Below are 23,612 nucleotides of genomic sequence, written 5' to 3'. Positions count from 1 at the left end.
CCGCATGGGGGTTACAAGAGAGGTAAATGGTAGTTGCCTTTCTTTATCTTCCATGCCAAATTATGTCATTAATCTTTCTGGTTACTCGTTTTCTGAGCTTGAACTTTCAGTTCTTAATTGTGGACTTAAGTTTATTCCTACAGTTGTTTCATAACTGTATAATATTAAAAGTGATGTTTTTAGGTTTTGTAGGAAACTGCACTTGAAACGTTTTTTTCGTAATCTAAATGTGGATATGAATAAAGTTTCATCTATTGACAGCCTTGATTCATCTATGGATAGTTTTCATACCTGTGATAACGACAATATATATAATGCTTATTATAAGTTGGATACTGAATGTATTAAATCAAAAAGTAACTTTATGCCTTCAGTTTTGAATAATGATGTTACATATTTTACCAACTTATTGAATTTTTCTATTGAACATGCACATAATGAGTTTTTAAAATGTAAGTCTGATAATCATTATAATTTAACCCAGAAGGAATGGAAGGCTCTATTAATGTTAAGTAAAATGAAGGCAATTGTATTTAAACCTTCTGATAAAGGCAATAAATTGGTTGTTATGCACTTTTCACAATATCTTAAAATGTGTGAGGAGCATTTGAATAATAATGTTTATGAGAAGGTGGAATTTACTATGTATAGTGACTCGGTTTCTGAGTATATTGAATTAATGAAGAAGGGTGAGAGATTGGGTTATTTTTCAGATGTAGATGTTAAAAAAAAGTTTAATATAGAAGGTTGCAGAATGGCCCTGTTTTATTGTTTACCAAAAATACTCAAAAGTTTAGTATCGCCCCCTGGGAGACCCATTGTTTCTGGGTGTAATTATTTTTTTACATAATATAGGACTTTTTCTACACAGTTTTTTTATTACCAACAGTTAGAACTTTACCTTCTTATATTTGTGATGTCTTTGATTTTTTGAATAAAATTAAGGATGTTGAGTGGAATGATAGTATGTACTGGCTAACCCTTGATGTTAAGAGCTTATATACAAACATAAGCCATGAATTTGGCATGGAGGTCTTAAGGTTTTTCTTGGGTGATTACCCAGTTACAGAATATATCAGAGAACTTATTTATTTTTGTTTAACACATAATTATTTTGAGTTTAACAATAGCCTCTATAGACAAAAGCAAGGTACGGACATGGGGGCAGCTTTTGCCCCCATGTATGCAAATTTAGGTATGGGCCTTTTTGAGTCTGAGTATTTATATAGAAATTCTTTTTTTTGTAAATATGTTATTAGATATTATAGGTTTATAGATGATTTAATTTTTCTTGTTCAGGGTGGTGAGGCTTTTGTTGATAATTTTATTTCAGAATTACATAATAATAGATTTTTGTTAGAATTTGATGGTTTTAAAATGGGTGTGAATATTTCTTTTCTGGATGTTGTGTTGAATATTAAGGATGGTAATAGATTGGAAACATCAGTTAATAGAAAATTTGATGAAGGTACTCAATATGTGCATGGGTGGAGTTGTCATCCCCCTCATACACTAGAAGCTTTACCATATGGTGAAATGTTGCGGATGTCTAGATTATGTAATGTTGAATCTATTCTCAAGTGGGAATTAGTTACAACTATTGGGATGTTTAAACGGAGAGGGTATAGTGATGAATTGGTTCAGAGAAGTTATGAAAGGTTGTTTAATATAGGTGTTAGGAGAATAAGTAATAATATACATAAAAAATATACTTCAACGCCTAGTTTGGAAATTAATAAACAGTATGAGATTTTGTATTTTGTTACCACATTATGGTAACTTTAGTGCTGAACTGGTCAGGTTGGTTAAATATTATTGGGATTATTTTGTTTCACTTAATAATGTGGCTTTATGGTTAGACGGTAGATTGAGAGTTTCTTACAAGAGAGGTAGGAATATCCAAAATTTTTTGGTGAATAGTAAATTTTCCTTGCCCTCTGTAAGTTTTGAATGGAGTATACTCCCTAGTGGTACTTTTAAGTGTGGCAAATGTAGAGCATGTAACTTTGTAGTTAATAGTTTCCCCTATATAAATAATGTTATTTTTAATACATGTAACCATTTTACTTGTAATTCTGAAGGTATGATTTATGCACTTAGATGCCCATGTAATAAATTTTACATTGGGGAAACCAAAAGGGCATTTAAGTTGAGGTTAATGGAACATGCTAGGGATATTATTAATAAGAAACAGGAAAGCTCTGTGGCTATGCATTTTAAAAAAATTCATGATAGCAAAAATGAGGGGCTTCAAGGTACTGTTTTGGAAAAAATAAGCTTGTCTTGTTTTGACACTTGTAATATAAAATACTATTTGCTATCTAAGGAAGCTATTTATATTGTAAAATTTGATACTTTGTACCCTCATGGTTTAAATGAAGAATTCAACTGGAGGGTGTTAATCTAATTGTTTTTATTAATTGTTTAATTAGTTTGTGATTAATATATATGTACTGTGTATTTTGTAAGTTCTTTACTCCTTGAAGGCTAAGGCCGAGACGTCAGAGGAATAAAGTGTGTCTGCATTTTATTTTGTGGATTACTTTGTGGTTGTTTTTACTATCTCACCCTTGTCCAAGCAACCCTTGAATCAATTTGTTCACTTTTATTGCATTAAACTGCTATTGTGATGTAGGGCACTGCCTTCTCAGTGATAGCATATTTTCTTTAGAGATTCTTAGATCATCCCCCTTACATTTTTCCCCTTACCTTAGTTATCCTGGTTCCACAGTCTATAAACATACTCCAACTTACCTGCCCCTGGACAGGGCAGTGCATCTATACTATAGCCATATTTATGCTAGTGTTTACATGTTGAATGCTCATAATCTGCAACTTTCAAATCCTTTGTAGAGCTGATAACTCTTAACTGTACTGTTCATGCTAGCTCTGTCTCTTTCTGTCTGTGTGGACTCCACAGTTGGATACAGTTTTACAGATGCGATCTCACAGGCGTTCTGCACAGTAGGAGTATGAAACTGTCTCGAGCCCACTATACTAGCTAGCTCTCCAAGATCCTGATAACTTTCACTACTGCCCTCTTAGACAGTGCTGAATCCTGTGATAAACAAATGTAAGTTATGACTAATGTCACGGCTAATTTGTTAGCAGATACAGTAGATTTTCTTACTTCATTTGATGCAAACTTCATTTTTATTTCAGTGAGCATCTCCTTTGTATTCTGAGACACCAGCTCTTCTACAGTGTTATCTACAATTCAAACAGACAAAGATGAAAGTCTTAAGGAGATTGAATGTAGAGTTGTTCTTGGTAGTAATTTGATTATAAACAGCTTGATTCTACAATTCAAGGAAAGATCAAGGTGTTGCATGCATTAGTAAATAGAAAATACTGTTTACCATACTGAACCATTTCAAAAATTAGCATACAGATTGTCTCCACTACATCTGGATCATCACAATGTTGACGGTATGAATCAGCAATCAGTGTTACTCCATCAGATTCTGTGTACGGTAAGATGATACGAAATGCAGCTAACTCTGGAAGAGAAATTAAGGATAGATGCAAAGAAAAATTATTTTTTTTCTTTTAATGATAACTGCATTATATTACTTTCTATTATTTCCATTTATAACTTATTTTTTCTGCATTATAGTGTCTTTTCCTTTCTAACCTTTCTTCTTTTGAAAGGGTCAGTAGTTTCCCTGGCTGATAAAATCTTGATAGCTCACAAAGTATATGGATACATTACATGTAATTTCTTCACTAAATAAAACTGATTTGGAGATTTTTTTCTTTAATGCCAGTTGGCTAAAATGAACAAAATGGACAGGATAAAAGAAGCAGAGGAGTTTAGGTGGCTACTGAGAGAATCTAAGCGCAGAACTTACTGTACAGTTTTGAAAGTGTATGCATCTATTTATGAAGTACTTCTGCGGGTTGGACAAATATCTAATGGTAGCTAGTTACTTCAAAGCAAAAGGGGGGACTGCAGGAAGCAAATGAATGGGCAGGGCTGTATTACAGCAGGTCAGTGACTATTACCCATGATCAAGCAACAAAAGCAGTCATTCACTTTCATCTACAGACTGCCTCATTATGTGCCCTCTCATTATAACCACATTACTGAATATATACACCTCAGATATTTAACTGCAACCAGCAAAGCCAGCCTTAAGTGACATAGCCATAGAAAATGGACTCCACTGAGGCTTCTGTTGCACACTTGTCTCTCTGCATCTCCCCAGTGCTGCCCCCCCCCCATTCTGACCCCACACTAATCATATAAACATTTTTTTCACACTTTGTCTTACTTTTTATTTCCTCCTTATGCTTTTAAACACAGCCTAACAGGTTAACAGTGTAATAAGTCTGGAGAAAGTGAAAGTGACTGAATTAAGCCGGGGGCTAGGGGCTACTATGCACCGAAAAGTCATAGGTTTCTAGATGGCTCAGGTGCATCTTACAGTCTTTAAGTGTTTTTTGTTTACCTTTTTGTTCTATTGATTACCTGAACCTGAACAAAAGAATCACAAATAAAGAAAAAAAAATTCAGTCTCCCTTTTTTCTTTTAAAGAAAATAAGCTGTGTCTGAAGCTCATGCTGAAAGCTAAAAGCATAGTTGTTCCCAGTAATTCTTGCAAAGCTGCACAAATTTATCTAGGACTAGTGCCTTCCTATCCCTCAAAAAAAGATAGTCCTCTGGTGTTATATTGGATTGAAAGTAAAAGTACAAATGGTCAGAGGCAAAAATTATACAGCTAAGGATCTTGGTGAAGAAACCAAAGAATATGGATAGAACCCACAAGGAAACAGTGAGTACAAACAGACCACAAAGAAGGCCTCAAATCCAAAACTCGACCAGATAACCAAACACTGTTAGATGACAGCACTACACAATGCAACACCTTGCCAGTGATCAGCTGCTGTCATACACATTCTGTCCAGACAACCACCGACAGCCATTTAAGTACAGTACTGATGTCTGAATGAGATGGAAAGAGAGAAAATACAGCCCTGTACCCAGCAATTAAATCCAGTGTTACTGACTGTGTACTCCTCATGTATCAGAATGTAATAAAGGAAAAAAATAAAAATTGGCTACAGTAGTAACCCCTACACCTAAACACATACACATACATGACTGTCAGTTAAACTTCTGTGACTGTGATTATGTCTTTTAGATATTTGATTACAGTCAAATTAATGAATAAATGCACAAATAACTGCCATACAGGTATTTATCTTCTCAACTCATTGTTGTCAAAGTACAGTGCACTTCTCCCAATATGTCTCATCCTCTTAGTTCAAGAATCAAGGAGAAAGCTAAAAAGTAATAGTGGATAAAGGACCAAGTTCACGGACAGCTATTGGCTATATATACTAACAAGCAGGCTTTGGATTAGCATGCTTTTTGGAAGATAATTAAATTTAAAATTCAAATGTCTGTCATCATTATTTGTCGACTGTAATCCTTATTGATTTGCTAGAAGAAGATATAAACATTCTGAGAAACAGATCAGAATCTAATGCAAAAATCAGGGATAGTTGAAAGCTCCCCACATAAACACACACACACACACACACACACACACACACACACACACACACACACACAATGTATGTGTGTGTGTCTGTGTGTAATATACATATACCTACAAATATGTATATATAGTAAATTCATATGTAAAAAAAAACATTCTTAAAAAAACAAATATTTTAGCTAATATGATTAAGATATAATTCATACTAAAGTAAATGATGTCACGCTATAAATATGTGAATACTTCACATTCTGTGTGTCTTCATCGTGGCCATAATACTACTTTTACAGATTATTTGCAGAGTATTCAGAAATGGTGTTAGATTTGCTTTACCTGATACCCTGACAAGACTTGCCAGGGCTAAGTATGCATTCTTAATGACACCATGCTTTTCCAAATGAGTTCTGAGAGCATCCAGTAAAAGCAGAACTGTTATTTCATACTGGTCTTCAGTTAGACAGCCTGCAGACAAAATAGGACTGGCATTAGTGTCACAGACCCCTGACACAGTTTTCTCAAATAACTGCACAATCAGATTCCCCAAGGATTACCACAAAGGCTGAGTCTCAATCTTTGTCACCTAACTCAGGTGGAATGGATATGAGCATCTGCAGAATTGATCTACCACCTTTCCGAAAATTCCAGTTGCAAGTACTCACCATAATAGTAGAGACAGCCCTGTCATTTTTACCTCTCCTCTGGGGGTGGCGGGAATATTTCTGGCTGAGAGTCTTCACAAGCAACAATCACTAGAACCTCTGGGTAATGCTGGGCTACCTACAGTCAATCAGAAAGGCAGAATGCAGCTCCTACTGTGAAATCACCTATAGATCTTGGATTTTAAAGCATGACAGAAATAGAGACAGAAAGAGACTGAGAGGGTTATATTTGGTTTTACTGAATCTCACAAATACACATATTTGGACATTAACATCTAACATTTAAGAAACTACTTAGGTTTGTCAATATAGCCAGCAGAAAGGATCCCCATTTGGCTTCTAGCAAGAGCTATAGCCACATTCATTTTGGATTCAGTAACATACAAATTACTTTCTTAAATTATCACCTGCCATTATCTACCCAACTATACATAACTTTGACTCAATCTCAGATTACTAGAGCAAATACTCTGCTTGTTAGAATGACATTCAGCTGAGTTGTACTTATAAGGGCATTCTCAAAAACAGTCCCAACACATGGAACAGTTTGCATTCTGATGTCAGGAGCTGCTTTGGTTACTATCTTTTTACAGACAAACAGTACATCCACCAGGAAGTAGCATATAAGTGTGGCTGTTACCATGATGAGGGGTGATCTTACTAAAATTACAATTGCACAATTTATATTTCCCCCTAAAATATAATTCCACTAAACAGTAGTGACTTATAGATAGTCACAACAGTCCTCGTCTATTCACAAGACTATGCATATGAACTATACATTTACTCTAGTTACTTTTTTAAACTGAATTTATACTGTAAGTAGTTACTTTCTTCAGCCTGATGGCATGTAACACAAGAAAAAAATGTTGCAAACAAGGTAAGTTGTTCTAGTATAAATAATATTTCATATTTCAGTTATATTGACAACTTAGCTTATAAATAGCTGTTCTTTGTACACCGGTTATAACTTTAAATCACTAACATTTTCTTATTTGTTTGACATTAAAGGAAAACTCCACCTTGGAACTCAAAAAACATATTTTTTTCATTGTATCTTTGTTTTTGAGCTATTTTAATGCCTCAAAATCACTCCAAGTACTTTTTTTACAATTCTAATGTGTTTCAAAATGGCGGACGATGGGGCCTGCCTTGGTAATGTGATCTTATTTTCTTGCTTTCCTTCCTCCTTCCCTGAATACATTTCAACTCCTCTTTATATGACTCATGCCAGACATAAGGAAGTGGTGCTGTTTTCTCATGCCATTAAAATATAATGGCAGGACTGTGAAGCACTGTCATCTAAACACACCATCTGTAAAAGAGCTGTTTCACTGTTTTTACCTAACTGAGCCTCATTTATCGGTCTGCCAGAGCTCGATCTATGCTATAAATAGCTGTTAGCTAACTGTAGCAAAATAAATCAGATAAAAACAGTTTTTTGCAAGAGGAGTCTTTTGTAGTCCTAACAAACTTGATAAACCCTCCCCTATACTCTCATGCTGAGGTGTGAAAACTCTCACTGCAGTAAATAATCCTTGCTGTACATTTACAAGTGAAAAGTGGTAGGACTCTAAACGCATTCTGTCTGCTACTTCCCAATGCTTTCAGTGGGAGGATTTTTATCTCTCATGAATTATGCAGATGTGCGTTACTAGTTCCTCAATTATTTCTGTCATGTTCCCCCTCCTTTTTTCGATTTCATATTTATTTATACTTTGCTAACCAGGAAAGTGAAGTGGTTGCAGGACCCTTTTCAGCCACAACGCAAGCTACACTGGCAAAAATAATAATTATTAAATGCACTTATCAATACAAATAAAAAAATACTGACAGAAAGACATTGACCAAGATTGCATGTGGAACACATAGCCAATGCGTGACAGTGACCAAGTAAATCACTGAGCAACATTTACTAGAAAGTATACATTAATAATGCTTAACTATACCGTGTTGTTTATTATAAATAATTAATTGTATGCACACATATTGCAGACTCACTCACGCACACACACACACACACACACACACACACACACACACACACACACACACACAATTGTGTGTGTGTGTGTTTCTGTATATGTGTGTGAAGATTGGAGGAAGATGGGCAAAGGCTACCAGCCTAGTCAAATAGAATTTGATACTTAATTCTATCTACTGTACAAATAAATGTAAAATACATGTTTGTGTTTTTAAATGAAAGAAAACACTGTAAAATGTGAACTTCAAGATTGTTACAACATTGACATCTGCTGTAAGGAAAATCAAGCCAAGCATTTCAAATGTGTTTTTTGAAGTTGAAAAGATCTTATGAATCTCTCTGATGTTTTACAAGTCGGCTCCAGTGAGTCTGGATGAAGGTTTCATGCCCATTGTTGTAAGGTTAAAGTTAAGGGCCAGAATTTACATGTGGAAGGTGCTTTATGGCTCTGGTTTCTACTAGAGTGTATATGTGAAATGCCTTTTATTGTTGTAGTCTCCTGAGCAGGTTTTAGCTTGCTAAATAATGCAGTTTGTGGCCTGGGAACTCCAGACCAAGTGTCAACATGATGTAATTTGGGAGGGCCTTAGAGAGCTGTTGGTGAGTGTTTAAAAACTATTGTTGAGTGAGTGACTAAAAAGCATTTTGATCTTGGACATCTGCCCCAGCACTGCTTATGCTTTATGTATGTAAGTAGGATTATAGCACTGTGATTTCTCTTAGGAACAGTTAAACTTAGAAGAAAGTTAGACTATTTTTCTTTGAAATCAGATCTTTCCAACAATATTGTTTTAAGTTTCTGTGTGATCTCTGAACTTGAGTAGCATTGTACTGTAATAGTTTTGTCTTGTGTTTTATTTATTATTAAATATTTTAAAACCTTTACCTGTGGCTGGTTTATCTAGAGATAATTTAACCTCTAAAGTACATTACATATTTACAGATTTTACTGTCTAAGTCATTCCAAATTAAGCCTTGACTGTCTAGTCATACTACCATTGGATTATAATATTGCACAGTAATAATTGGACACCTTTTTAAGGGCCTTTTAGTAGCTAATAATTATTAGCTGGATGGTGGCAGGAATTACTACCATATGGTCTGGTTAATAGGGGCACAGCTGGAGAACCTGTGCCAGCCTTTTCCCATGAGGGTCTGTGTGATTGTATAACCTCTTCTCAAAGTGTGTGTGTGTGTGTGTGTGTGTGTTTTGTCAGCTACTTGGGCAGGGACACGAAGCAGTGGTTGGACAGAGAGGGTACTGGAGGTTTTAGCTTGCCCAGCTAGGCTGAGACCTGGACCCTATAGCTGTGCCAATGGGGAGTCTTATTGGGGACCTGGTGAGCAAGGGAGCAACCAGCCCCAGACTGACTGTGATCTCTGTGTGCACTTAAAGGAAATTGTACTTTATTGTGTGTATTTGTTATCCTTTCCTCTTGTAGGAGACAACCTCCCTGGTGTTAGTGATGAGGATTGAGGCTCCTTGATTGCAATTTGCTGGGCCAGGGCATGGTCATCACAATGTGTATGCATATAACGTACATGTGCACAAAAGCATGTGTGTGTGTGTGTGTGTGTGTGTGTGTGTGTGCGCGTGTGTGTGTGTGTGCGCGTGTGTGTGTGTGTGCGTGTGTGTGCGCGCGCGCGCGTGTGCGCGCACGCATTTAAACATAGTTAAGTACTTCTGATTTCCTTTTCTTAGGGCACATAGTAAATGTATGTTAAAGTAACTTCAGATGTATATTATGGTTGCTCTCAGACAATGCAAGGACTGACTCAAAGTCAGTGGGAATCTCTTACAATGGATCTGCATGTACCAGATGTGCATCCCTCTCTGGAAGGATGTCACACAAAGCATAAAAGACCATTTTTATGAACAGTATCAATGCACCTAGTTGATAGGGTTGCCACCTGACTCTCTTTCTGCAGTTCTGGTGTGTGTGTGTGTGGGGGGGGGGGGGGCGGTGCTTGAAAATGGTAAATGCATTTATACTTTACAAAAAATATATTTACTGACTTCACGATAATCCTCATCCCTTGGATCCTGGTTAAGAATAATCCTTTATTAAAGATACAATAGTTGAAACAAACACTAGGACTAAGCGCTATCACCCTGAAACACAGGGCATCATCAGAGTACTAATTATCTTCTTTTTATACTAAAATAGGTAACTTAATTGCACCTCGTTAAAACAATTTATCAATAAATAATACATCTTTAATTGATTAATTTAAAGTCAACCAGTGTTAAAGTGAAAGGAATGAAAACCAAAAAGAAGTCAAATTACCATTGAAACTGACTTTAGATATTTAGGTATATAACCAAATTCATCTCATCGATAAAACTGTTTATGTTTGTATATATATAATAAATAAATAATTAAATATAAATATAAAAAAATGTGTGTATTTATGTATACAAATGATTTAATTTAAAATTGTATATAAAAAAGTTTTGTAAAAAAATGTTTTATAGAAAACTGATTCATTATATGTCAAAAACGTAATAGTAATAATATTAATATTAATAATGTTGAAAAATTTTATAAATTGTTGAAAAATGTAAAAAGTGTTAAAAAAATGTTAGAAAAAATTGTTTGATTTAATATATATATATATATAAAGCAGCATAACATATCTTAAAAATCAAGACTTATAAAGACTTATAAATTACAATCCTTTTAAAGGAAAATGTAATAGGTAATTTCATTTGTATGTAACACATATACAGGGTAAAAAATATATACATATATAGTAAAAGAATATATATGTATGTAATGCATATAATAAAGTAATAATGTCTGTTATTGGACACTAATCTAGTTGAAACATCAGTCTACTTTCACAAATTATCAATAATGTTCTAAAATGTCTTTTAAAAACATGTTTGTATACATATATATATTTGTTTAAAATAGTTTTTAGTACATATAACAACATTTAAATGAATTGAGATCTAAGTTTCAATATACTAGAAATTGAAATCTGTTCATTAATCTAAAATCATCTTTTCATCACCACCACTACTTTCTTGATAAAAATATCAATAATAAAAATGTAAATTTTTAAAATTAGAACAATTAATACTGTGATTGTATAGAGCACTTATAGTTTTGTTCTTTATATCTAGGTGTTCACTAATTCTTTGTTTAAGTTTTCTAATAGTTTTACCATATTAGAATGCATGACATGCAGTGCATGTTGCAACATAAACAACCATTTTTGTGTTGCAATTGCACAATCCTGGACATGTAATTGTCTTGACATAATTATGAATATACAAGTAAGGGCCATCATTGATGAATCTACAAACATGACACATTCCACATTTGTTCATTTTGGAATTTTTAAACATTTCATAGTTCTTGTGTTGTTCAAATAAATTCTTTAAATTTTTACCTCTACTAAAAGTTATTCTAACTGAATTACCTAATATTTCTCTTAAGTCTTGACTTAGATCTAAAATGCTAGTCCAGGTTTCTTGCATAGCAGTAACTATTTGTTGAGAACAGTTGTTAAAGGGTAAAACAAAAGTGTCATGTCTTGAAATAGATTGGTTCTTGTTTGTAGTATATTAGTTGCCAGGGACATGATGGGTTTGTATAATGTCATGTTTATAAGTATATCTAATTCATTTTCAAATTTTAATTCATCACTCACTAGTCTGAAACTTATCCTCATCCAAACAAATGTCTAAAAATTCACATTATTCACAAAGATATGACTAGTAAATCTTAAAAAATCAGTTGTTTTTAGAATGTCATCTAAAAAGTAGATATAGCAGAAAACAAAAAAAAAAAAAAATGTATCGTGTTGTTCTAACTCCCAAAAGCAAGGACCAAATTAAATGAAGGGGCAGCCCCCATGGCAAACCCTTAATTTGTCTAAAAAGTTCTTTGTTAAAGGAAAGAAAGTTGTTTTCTAATACTAATTGTCTTGATTGTATTTATTTAAACATGCTTCAAACATCTCCAATCCTTGTTCATGAGGTATTACCGTGAATAAATTAACAATATCTACAGTCACCGTTAAAAATCTTGTTTTAAAATCAAAGGTGGTCATAAACTGCCTAATGGTATCAAGACAATGCCAAGAATCTTTTAAGATATGTGGAATAGAATTCATAATAGGCTTACACTTAAAGTCAATATAGGCAGCCAAAGGTTCTGAAAGGAGGGTGGTTCATGTTTTTATGAATCTTGGGAATCCCAAATATAGATGGGGTAATTGGAAATTCAACACAGATGAAATTATAAGTTTGTTGATCTATTCTCCCATCCATTAGAAGTTCATAAAACAACCAATCGATTCTAGTATAAGCTTGATTAATCTCATTTCTACTAACTTTTTGGTATGTATCATTGTCTTCCAACATCTTTGAAATTCTGTTGTTGTAATCAGTATGTCAGGTTTCATAATTCATTATTTGTGTCAGTAAGTTCTTTAAGACAAAATTTCTCTGAGGGTGTCATATTGCTAATACCAGTATTATTGAATTGTAAAATTCTTCTGATATGTGATTCACATAACTTTTCAAAGATCTGAATATGAAAGTCAAAATCTATTACTTTGAAATGGATCTCCTGTGTTGTGGAAAAATATTTTCAAATTTAAAAGTCTTGTAAACAATTTTAGATTTATTACCTCTAATGATTTGTGTTAAATTGATTCGATTCTGTTTGAATCCTCAGTTATTCTAGAAACAACTTCTGTATGGTTTGTAATAATTTATGGCTCTTCTGCCATGAATGGGTTCTGTGTGGTTGATTGTTGTAATATATGATTAAAATTAAAAATCGACCTGATTTGTCCTAACATGGTCCATGTTGGTTTGTATTATTAATATACCTATCAATATCCTTAAAACATTTTATAACCTAAATTTATTGTGTTCATATAACAAATCAGCTTTAATATTACTATCTAAAATATTTAATTTTAATCAGTCTTATTAGTTCAAATCCAGTTCTGTCAAAATTGTTAATAAAATAAATGTATCCTTATGGAAACGTGTGAAACCCATGTGGTAATTGAACAACTTTGGTACTTGTTTACTTTTCCAGAGAGACTCCAGAGAACACATTGTCCATCTCTGTGATTTGAAAGTTGAAAAAGTCTTTTTCTTTTCAAATTCAAATTGTGTAAAAGCGTGCCCATATCTCTGGAATTAATAGGTTGTCTCTTGTTTAAACATGGGGCCGTAAGAAAATGATCCAATTCCATATTAGGTGTTTGATTGATGTGTGGGCGACCAATTCGTGCAGTTGGATTTCTCTCTTTTCTCTAAATGTCACAGAAATCTTTGCTACTACTCTTAAGTTATCGTAACACAAACTATTATAAATAATATTTAAAGCTTAGCATTTCATCACTGTATTGCTGCTTATGTAAATTTGTCAGAAGAGGTGACAACTGCCTTTAAACCCCTGACTGATCTAATTGCTTTGTTTTGCTATAAAAGGGGAGTGTTAAGTTCTCCTCCCCTCTGCAATAAAAACAGTGGAAAACAGTTCCACAGCTTTCTGTCTTTTTTTATATCAGCTGCTGTGTTCCTGACATTAGCATGATTAATTACCCATTTAAGATTGACAGCAGTACCTGACAGGGTAAACTACAGATTTTACTGTATCTGTGATATGTCATGCAGGTGGAGATGAATATCTTTGCAAAGTATGTGGGAAGTTGAGTTTAAAAAAAAGTAGGTAGGCTTTCCCTTCCTTAGACTCCAATGCAAGGAAATAAAGTTTTAAAAACTGCAAGCAGGTTTATGGTACATACACAATGCTGGACCCATATTATAGGGAGAAAAGAAACCTAACGAATGAGTTAAACTGTATGAGAGGGTGGAGTTGTCCTTTAAGCTTATGTAACTGTTGACTATGTATGCCAAACTAGCCTGAGGTATGCCTGAGATGGTTGTTTGTACCAGTCCTCTGATCCAGCTAACAAAACAAGTCAGTAAAAAAAAATTTGGCAACATAATATGATGGTATAAACCTCAGAAGTTGTTCTGATGCTTTGCTGATTATAAGACATAAATCACAAATCCATAAATAGGTAGGGAGATACACATTATTGCAAGTATGTAGGCACGTTTTGGAGTAAACCTTCCTATTTTTCAAAAGTACATTTCAAAAAAAGTCATGCATTTAGGCAAATATGAAGGGAGCACGCCATCAGACAATGGAAATACAGGTGTGATGTGACATAAAATGGAGAACATTGACATCTGTGCAGTGACGAGACCTGGTTCAAAGCTCCAGAGAGCACCCCTGCATTACCAGGCTATAATTCATACCACACCTTTCGGCCACCAAACCCGGATCGAAACACTAAAGGTGGAGGTGTGTCCATATTCATTAAGGATATCCACACCTTAAAGCTAGTTGCTCAGCATAATGCATCCAAGATTATCCAAGTTCAACTAACTCTGGGAAAAACTGCAATCCAGATTGTAGCTTGCTACAGACCCCCCCCCAACATGCCCCAGGATTCCCACTCCTCTTTTCTTGATACACTGGAAAATATTAAGGTACAACCCAACACTCTAATAATGGGTGATTTCAATTACCCTACCAGTAACTGGGAAAACTACTCATGTACCAACTCTTTTGCTCAACGTTTTCTGGAAATCATCAATTCCAACACCTTGGATCAACTTATCCACACCCCCATCAGGGGCAGCAATATCCTAGACCTGGTCATCACCAACATGGGTGACCGGTGTTCCACACCAGAGGTCAGCTACTTGTTGGTCAGATCTGACCACAAGCTAATCACCCTAGATATCCACATCCCGCTCCCATCCCCCATTAGGAAAACAACCGTACAACATTTTTCCAAAGCCAACTTCACGCTTCTTAAGACAGAAGTGGCAAACTTCACGACACCCATGCAGATGGACAATAGAGGTACGACTGCTGAAACCTACACAAATGCACTTTATAAGCACTTACACAAGTGCATGGATCATGCTATCCCTAACAGAACCAAGATGCTATCTTCCAAAAAAAAAGAAGCCAATCTGGTGGTCTTCTGCCATAAACAAACTCTACAACAGAAGAAAGAAACTGTTGCAAAAAAGAGTAAAATTCCATGATTGGAGGAACTCCCTGGTCAGCCTCAGTAAGAAGCTGAGATCCCTCATAAAATCCCCCAAAGCTAGTTATGAAAACAAAATTGCCACTGATTCTAAAGACAACCACAAAGCATTCTATAGCTATGTCAAGAATCTCAATGGCAATACTCAGATCTGCTCTGAGTTACAGCACAATGCCACTAAATATACAAAACCAACTGATATTGCCAACATCCCGGCAGATAGGTTCAGTGCTAACTTTAACCTCACCCCCTAAAGGGCCCATCTTTATACCGGAAGAATGCAAATTTCCTGTAATCATGGCTGCACAGGTAAAAACCTCACTCTCCAAAGCGAAGAACACAGCATCCATGGGACCTGACAACATCCCAGGCTGCCTTCTACATGAACTACAGAATGAACTGGCACCACACCTAAGTACCATGATCAATCATAGCCTCACCTCAGGCTTTGTGGCCATTGAATGGCACACTGCAACAGTTATCCCACTCCACAAAGGGGGGGGGGGCACAACAGACCCCGGGAACTACCGCCCCATTAGCCTGACGAGCCTGGTCTCAAGGCCATGGAACGTATCATCATGGAAGCCATAAACAAAGACATTGGAGATCTCCAAACTCTGGACCCCACACAGTTTGGGTTTGTAAAAGGCAGATCATGTCTCCTAAACCTGATATACTTCTTTGAAGTAGTCACCAAAGCCATAGATGAGGGTAAGGTGGTTCACACAGCCTATCTAGATCTCACCAAGGCGTTCAACACCATCCCCCACTCTGGAATTATAGATAAACTCACTAAACTAGGTATAAATCCCTATGTCACAAGATGGGTTGCCAGCTGGCTTACTGACAGAACCCACACTGTGAAAGTAGCAGACTCCAAATCAGACTTCAGACCAGTGACAAGTGGAGTACCACAGGGTTCAGTCCTGGGTCCTCTCCTGTTTGGTATCTACTTCTCTGAAGTACAGGCTAACACAGAAGGTCTTTGGCTGAATAAGTTCACAGATGACTGCAAACTAGGAGCCATAATTGAAATTCCTAATGATGTGGACATCCTACAAAAGGGCCTCACTGAGACAGATGCCTGGTGTCAAAGACATAGTCTTAAGCTCAATGCCAAAAAGTGGATTGTCATCCCCTTTGGTAAAAACTCTGTAACCATGAACTACCACATAGGCGGTAGTCTACTTAACACCGAAAGTGTGATAAGGGACCTTGGGACACAGGTGGACAGTAGTCCCTCCTTTGATAATCACATCACCACAGTGGTCAGGAAATCCTTCTACGTGGCATCCCTCATCACAAAAGGTTTCTCATCCAGAAAAAAAAGAGGTCATTGTTCCCCTCTACTCATCACTCATTAGACCCATTGTAGAGTACAACGCCCCTTTTGATATGTACCTCACAAGACATCTACAACAACTGGAAAGGCCGCAAAAATACCTCACAAAGAGGATTACTGGCCTCAAACAGATGCCTTACGCAGACCGCCTCAAAAAACTCCAGCTTTACACTGTCGCATATCGCCTACTCAGAGGTGATCTCTGCCTAACATACAAAGCTATGTAAAACCCAGAGCTGTTGGACATGCTCCACTTAAAGAAATCCAATCCCTCCGAGCTACATGCTCTAGGGACCGAAACCTTGTCACCACATTAAGCAGAACATGCTGGAGGGATAGATTCCTGTCCCAGAGACTTCCCTTACTCTGGAACAGACTACTTATCTATGTCAAACAGAGATCCTCATTAGCACTCTTCAAGAAAAATCTTGATTATTGGATGGGTAATAGGAAATTCACCCTAGGGATCACTTCTGTGGTTCTGCTTGACAGGGGCACAGGAAAATAATTTTCTTGGGTGGTGAAAGCCAGGGTACCTTTTTGGCTAGGCTTGTATAGGCCCTAGGGCCAATAGCCTAGTACCGACCTATGAACCTATAAAGTTTGTAATATATTATTTCTGTAAGTTCTTAATTAGATGACTGCATAATCCATGTGCTTATTAGTAAGTAGATAAAAGCTGTATTAGCTCAGCAACACTTTTAATAAAGATAAAAGCAGCAAAAAAACTGAGGTGTATGGTTTTGTGACAGAAAATTATAAAGTAACTAAAACATATGCAGTAGTGACAGCAGGCAAAAAGGAAAGGATAAACAACTGTAAGTAAAACTATTTTTAGACAGAAGATCAGTTGTGAGATAAAGAACAAATAATGACACTGTAATAGACAGATATGATGTATGGGACAATTTGGTAGCTGTTTTGTATTTTAAAGGTCAAGAAATTCAGTATTTCACACATATTGGTACAGAGACTTTTTCTGACTTAACATTTGAAACCGATGGACTGATGACGACATTTCCAGAACTGTGTAACAAAAATAGGACATTTATCCTTGGAACAATTATTTGTTTTTTTGGTACTAACATAAATGTTAACAAAAGTTACTGTGCAGTTTAGAACTGATGAATTAGAAGAAGACAGTGTTAAAAATGTACACAGGGTCAGTTTGAATCTGTTGATAATGATGTGAAAGTTAGAGACGAAACAGACTTACATAATGGGGCGTGGAGGTTAGAAGCTGTTTTGAAATGTGAAAAAAATATGGTGACACTCTTGCCAAGTGTTATTTTTGTGACTGATCATAGAGGAACATTAAGATATGCTGGCCAGTCTAAATAATGTTTCTTTTGTGGGGCTGTTTCTCATTTAATTACTGACATGGTATAATGTAACCAGTGGGGAGAGAACGGACATACAGCTAGAAGGTGTGTGCCTGAATGCAGGTTGTGTAAACAAAAAGGTACACTTTTGGATGGATTATCAAGAGCGAACAGTAAATTAGGAAAAAGAAGGGGAATGGGACAAGAATATACTCAACGAAGGACTGCAAGAGGCCGGGAGAGAAAGTAAACTATGTGAAAATGAAATTGCAGAAGAAGAAAACAACATGGAGAGGAAAAATGAGGGGAGAGAGAGAGTGCATGGAGGAAAAGAGATTAGGATAAGGGATTGATACTAATAAGTTAGTTTGAAGCTCTAGCCAGTGAAAATTTAGATTTTGAGGATCAAGGATTATTGTACACAAACCCAGGAAAAAAATATTAAATTGGGGAAAAAGTAAGAAAACAAAAATTTTAAAATATTTCCACAAAACTTAAAAAGAAGGATACTCAGCAATTTTTGAGTATTTTCAGTAAGTGTGACCAGTATTATTAACATTGTAAGAAGCATATGGATTATGGAATGGTGTGCAAATTGTGATATGGATGTTATTCTGTTAGAGGATGTTAAGATTCCTGACAACTGAAGAAAGACTGCAAACAGAAAAATTGTGGGGTGGAAATATAATATAGAATTTAAAAAGTGAGCATTGTTCTGGAGTGGCTATGTTGTGCAAAAAAAAAAAAAAAAAAACAGTGAAAATACTAAATGTTGGTAAGAATAGGAAGGTTAACTGCTGTGGATGTGAGGAGGAAGAACATGTTTATGGAACTATAGTATTATATGCATATATAACTAGCACGGAAAGAGAAAATTTGTGTCATAAAGTATTAGACTATGTGATGGTTAACATGAAAATTATAATTACACTGGACTTTAATTGCGATTTAAGGGGAAAATGTAAAAATAATATGTAAAAAAAAACGAAAGTGAGAATGTGGTAAATTAGCTGAGTGGAACAAAATTCAGTGGACTTATTTACAGAAGAGGGAGCACTTGGATCTGAAACTGAATATTTTGTATTATTGAAAGGCTTTGGGGTAGTAAATGATAATCCACTCAGCAATATGGATGGAGGTGATGGAAGAAAAAGATTATATTAAAAAAGGAAAGGGATTAAAAGGTATACCTGCAAAATTATGGGATGAAACTGGAGAGCGAAAATATTGCAGTTATGGAAGGATCATATAACCATAAAGAAATTGTATAAAAAGTGGTCTGAATGGTAGATTGAATTTAAACAGAAGTGTTTTTTAAATGTCAGAATGATGCAAGAAAGGAAGAGAAAGTGAAGTAGGGGAAATGTATAAAAATGTGTTAGAGAATTTAAACAATAATACAAGAAAGTATTATGATATAGAAAAAAAAGTATATGAATGAAATTGAGAAAATATTAAGGCATAAAAAATATTACGTCTTAGATATGTACAAGGGAGAAGGGAGGAGGTATTTGCATAGTGAAATAGTAAATTAGGCTATTAGCATAATGAGGGAAATGAAACATTGTCAAAGGACAGGTAAAAAGAACACAAGCAAATTATGAGTATTTTAGTACACCACATGGAAAATATGTATAAGAGTAAAAATATGGAAAAAAACAAGAATGGAAAGTAAAAAAAAGTCCAGAATGAGTTAAAGAAGGCCCAGAAGTTACAGGATATGGGATGTATGAGAAGCTAATGGACAGGCAAAGAGATTATGTTGTAAATGCACTGAATGAATGGTTGAAGGAAGGATTTGTTTATGAGAAGTTATGTAATGGGATATTAAAATTTGTATGGAAGAATGATGAGAAGAATGAGATAATAAAAAATAAGAGCCATCAAACTAAATAACACGGATTATAAAACTTTTAACATAATAATATTGAGGAGAATGGAAGGAAGGCTGAAGGATATGGAAGAACACATGGGTCTGCTACATTACAAAGAATTGTCACTTAACCAAAAACGAAAAGTAGAACCTTCAGCAAAAGTGCACTTCAATAAAAGTGCACTTTCGCTGAAGTCTAGGTGCCCGATCACCTCACAAATAAAAATATAACAAAGACATGCTTTTGCAGGGGGGCAAGCCCCCCCCTGCACCCCCTAGTTAAATATACCAACTCTGAGATCGCACTACAGTTAGAAAAAGGGAATATTCCCATTCCGCGCTGTATTGTGATCTCCGTAGTCAGTTTTCGAAGTTTCAGTACTTCGAACAAGTGGGTTTGTACAATTGAAATTTGAAGTACTGAAACTTCGACCAAAAACAGTAGACCCAAATACATATATGGTATAAAAGGGAAGGGATGTCAAGAACTGTTATTGGTTGTGAGAGAAATTGTGGATGATATTATAAGTAAAAGGGAGGATGTGAAACTTATGGTAGGTGCTAATAATGAAGCATTTGATAGACAGGACATGACTTGTGGGATGCTATGGAGAAGTATGGAATAGGTAATAGAATAAGGAGACTGTGTATGTTAGCATATCAATGTAATAGAGTGAGGGTGTTAGTGAATGGGTAGCTGAATAAAGAAATATGCATGAACTGGGGTATAAGACAAGGATGTCCTATGAGTGGAATATTGTTTGCATTGGTAATGAATGAGATAGTGAGTGAAGTAGCTTATAAAATGAAAGATGCTAGATAAATGATGCAAAGGAGATGGTGATCCCAGTAGTTTTGACAAATGCAGATAATACAGTTGGAATTGCTAAGAACAAAATATGGATGAAAGAAGTATTGATTTGCTCGAATGGATTTTAAGGGAAATGGGAATGACCTTGAATAAAGATAAAAGTAAAGGTTTGGGTGATGTGAACATTGGAGGGGGGGGGAGTATATTTTTCAGTGAATGAAGTATCTTTGCTAATGATAATATTTGAGAAAAATTAAGTCGTTATGATGCAATGGGAAGGATGGATAAAAAGTCTTCTGTGGAGAACATATACATTAGCCATTCAGGGAGAAGCTGATCTGGTGAATTCTGTATTACTAGGAAAATAGCATATCTGTAAAATATTTATATGATTCCAGAAAAATATGAAAAATGAAATTGTGCAATTTACGTTTTCTTTCATATAAGATTAAACCCAATGAAAAGAGTGAAGATGAAGCAGGATTGGGGTTACTAATTCCAGTTGTTTATTCTGATTCTTTTAACTTGTAAAGAATATTAAAGTTGGTAAAGGAAGAGAAGGGGAAATTAATAGTGAGAATGTTTAAATATAAGTACAAAAAGTTCTGGGAGATAATTAGAATAAGAAAAAAGAGAAAAAAGAATATGTAAATGAAGAAATTAAAAATTATTAAAAAATACTAACATGGAAAATAAAACTGATGCTCTAGAGAAAGATAGAAGGATGTGGTATAATAATGTGATAACACAATATTATTCTGTAAATCCAGGGGAAAATTATCAGAACAGGAGATTAAAGCCATTAAAATAAGGAAAAAGTGGTATACCAGTATAATATGGTAAAACCAAAAAAACACACCACCGACAGGTGAACAGAACCAAAAATCACACTGGCCAAAAAACAACATCAAGAGAAAAAAAAAAAACACTGATTTAGTGTAACAAACTTTAATCAATGCTTTCATCTGAGAAAGAATGTAGTCTGTCTCAAATGAAAGCGTTGATTAAAGTTTGGAATTCTAAACCAGTGTTTTCTTCTCACTTGCCTTTGGTTTTTGGCCAGTGTGAGTTTTGGTTCCAATATAATATAGTGTCAGGATTTCCTATGGAGACTAGTAATAAATAAGTTACCAGTAAAGGTGAATATGCCATATAAAAAGAAAGTTGAAAGAGTGAGTTTACTTTATGGGGAGAAATAAACAGCAGACCATGTTTTTTTTGAAATGTGAAATAGTGGTGGAACTCTGGAAAAAGTTGTGTGAAGAAACATTTTGAGAATATTAATGATATTAACGATATGAATATGATTATGTATGGATTTTATCAGAATAAGAAGAAAGAATATGTGAGAAGGATAGGTAAAAATTTATTTTATGTACTCTGGGTTATTTGGAATGAAAGACTGAATGGAATTTTGTTTAACGGGGAATAGATTTTGGCAGATATATTGCAAAAAATTGCATCATGGTTTTGTAAAATGGAATGGGGGTCAGTTATGGAAAAATAACAATGAAAATGTTATAGGAAAACGATAAATGGAAAAAAATAGAAATGTGTATGTGCGTGTGTCTGTCTCTGTAAATATGTACATTTTGTAAATATGTAAATAATGTTTTTATGTTGTATTAAATAAAGGACCTCTACTCTTTTTGATAGGTGTCATGGGATCTTTTACATCCATCTGAGTTACCACCAACCTAGGCAGAAGGAGTTTTGGTTTATCATCTCATCCATAGGATTTTACACTCTGGAGTGCAGCACCCACTTGGTGTGGGAATAGAACTTAAAGCCTTCTACACCAAAGGCAAGTGTGCTAATTTTTGCACCACTTACACTGTTATCATATGGGACAAGGCCATGAGAGGTGAACATCATAACCCTACCCCTTGGTAGCAGGTAGAAAGGAGCCAGGGCTAACATTCAGCAGTGGTGTCAAGCTGCCATGTTGCAGACATTAGTGATGTGCACTGTGGTAGTCTGTAGTCTCAAAGCTTGATGCAGTCTGGGTCAGGGGAAATGTAGATCTACAGGAGCTTGCGCAGGTACCCTTATGGGGTGTGTTGTACCAGGAGCCAACATATATGTAGCATCCACAGTCGAGACAATGACTATGAATAAGTGTAGTACTCTTTCTGCCCACAGGGGATATCAAACATGTAGAACTATGTAAATGATAGCATACGGCCTAGTTAGATTTTACAGGGTTGCAGCCTGATGAGTATCAGTGACCATGAACATCAAAACCATAAACTCTCAGAAGCCATGAGTTTTTTCGCCAGAGCCAACTCTGTTGCTTTTTCGAACATGGACTCTGTTCTATGGGTATGCATGCCCTGTGACCAGCCACCTTTCATCTGGACTCACCCATGACCTCAGTCAGAAAGTCCTGCAGAGGCAGACCACAGGATGGTTACCATGTGCCTCATGGAGGAACTAGTAAAGGCAAAATTGGTCACCAGTGACTAAAACAGCACTGCCTCCTCTCTGCCCCTATACTCGATGTTACTATTTAGGCATTGCACATCATCTCACAGGCCATGCAGGTGTTGCACATCATAATGCAGGCCTTGTAGTGCACTCATCGTCTTCGCAATGCTGTGTAAGTTACTGTCTTAGGTCCATGTCAAGACCTGTACAACTGTGGGCTACACATGTCAGTCAGTGTGTGCACATGACCTTCTGTGAACATGCTGTACATATGTGTGTGCTGCCCCTTCTCTCTATCTGGCAGCTTGATAGCCATCCCTTGGAGTACTGTAGCCATTTCACCATTTTCTTTAGACAGTGCAGCATATGTTATCTTGACATCCCTTCCTGCATTGGTGTATTTTTTTTGCCCTCACCCTTCCTCACAGCTGTTATCAGGCAATTCACTGTGTCTAACAGACCTGCTTTATACTCCCCAGGATCAACATGAAACATGGTCAGGACTGGAGAGGAGATCAAGAATGCTGATACAGAATTATACTGCTGGCAGGGAGTGTGCCTTAACTCCAAGCCACCCCACAGCAGCCCT

At 35.7% G+C, this 23,612-nt stretch overlaps 1 protein-coding gene across 2 annotated transcripts in view; it reads right to left on the bottom strand.

The window, feature by feature from the left end:
* The window catches only part of STKLD1 (serine/threonine kinase like domain containing 1), a 636,164-nt gene that overhangs the window by 34,180 nt on the left and 578,372 nt on the right, over positions 1-23,612 (bottom strand). For both annotated transcript variants that reach the window (XM_044057819.1, XM_044057820.1), the window contains 3 exons: positions 5,838-5,966; positions 3,360-3,500; positions 3,131-3,210 (listed from right to left, as the gene is read on the bottom strand). In XM_044057819.1, the coding sequence (XP_043913754.1) occupies positions 3,131-3,210; positions 3,360-3,500; positions 5,838-5,966 (350 nt within the window). The remainder of the gene's footprint in view (positions 1-3,130; positions 3,211-3,359; positions 3,501-5,837; positions 5,967-23,612) is intronic.

This window comes from Protopterus annectens, chromosome 16.part0 (assembly GCF_019279795.1).
Source record: "Protopterus annectens isolate FY-2018-M chromosome 16.part0, PAN1.0, whole genome shotgun sequence".
NCBI classification, from domain to species: domain Eukaryota; kingdom Metazoa; phylum Chordata; order Ceratodontiformes; family Protopteridae; genus Protopterus; species Protopterus annectens.
Note: the sequence above shows the minus strand (reverse complement) of the source record. Positions and strands in the feature narration are given on the sequence as shown.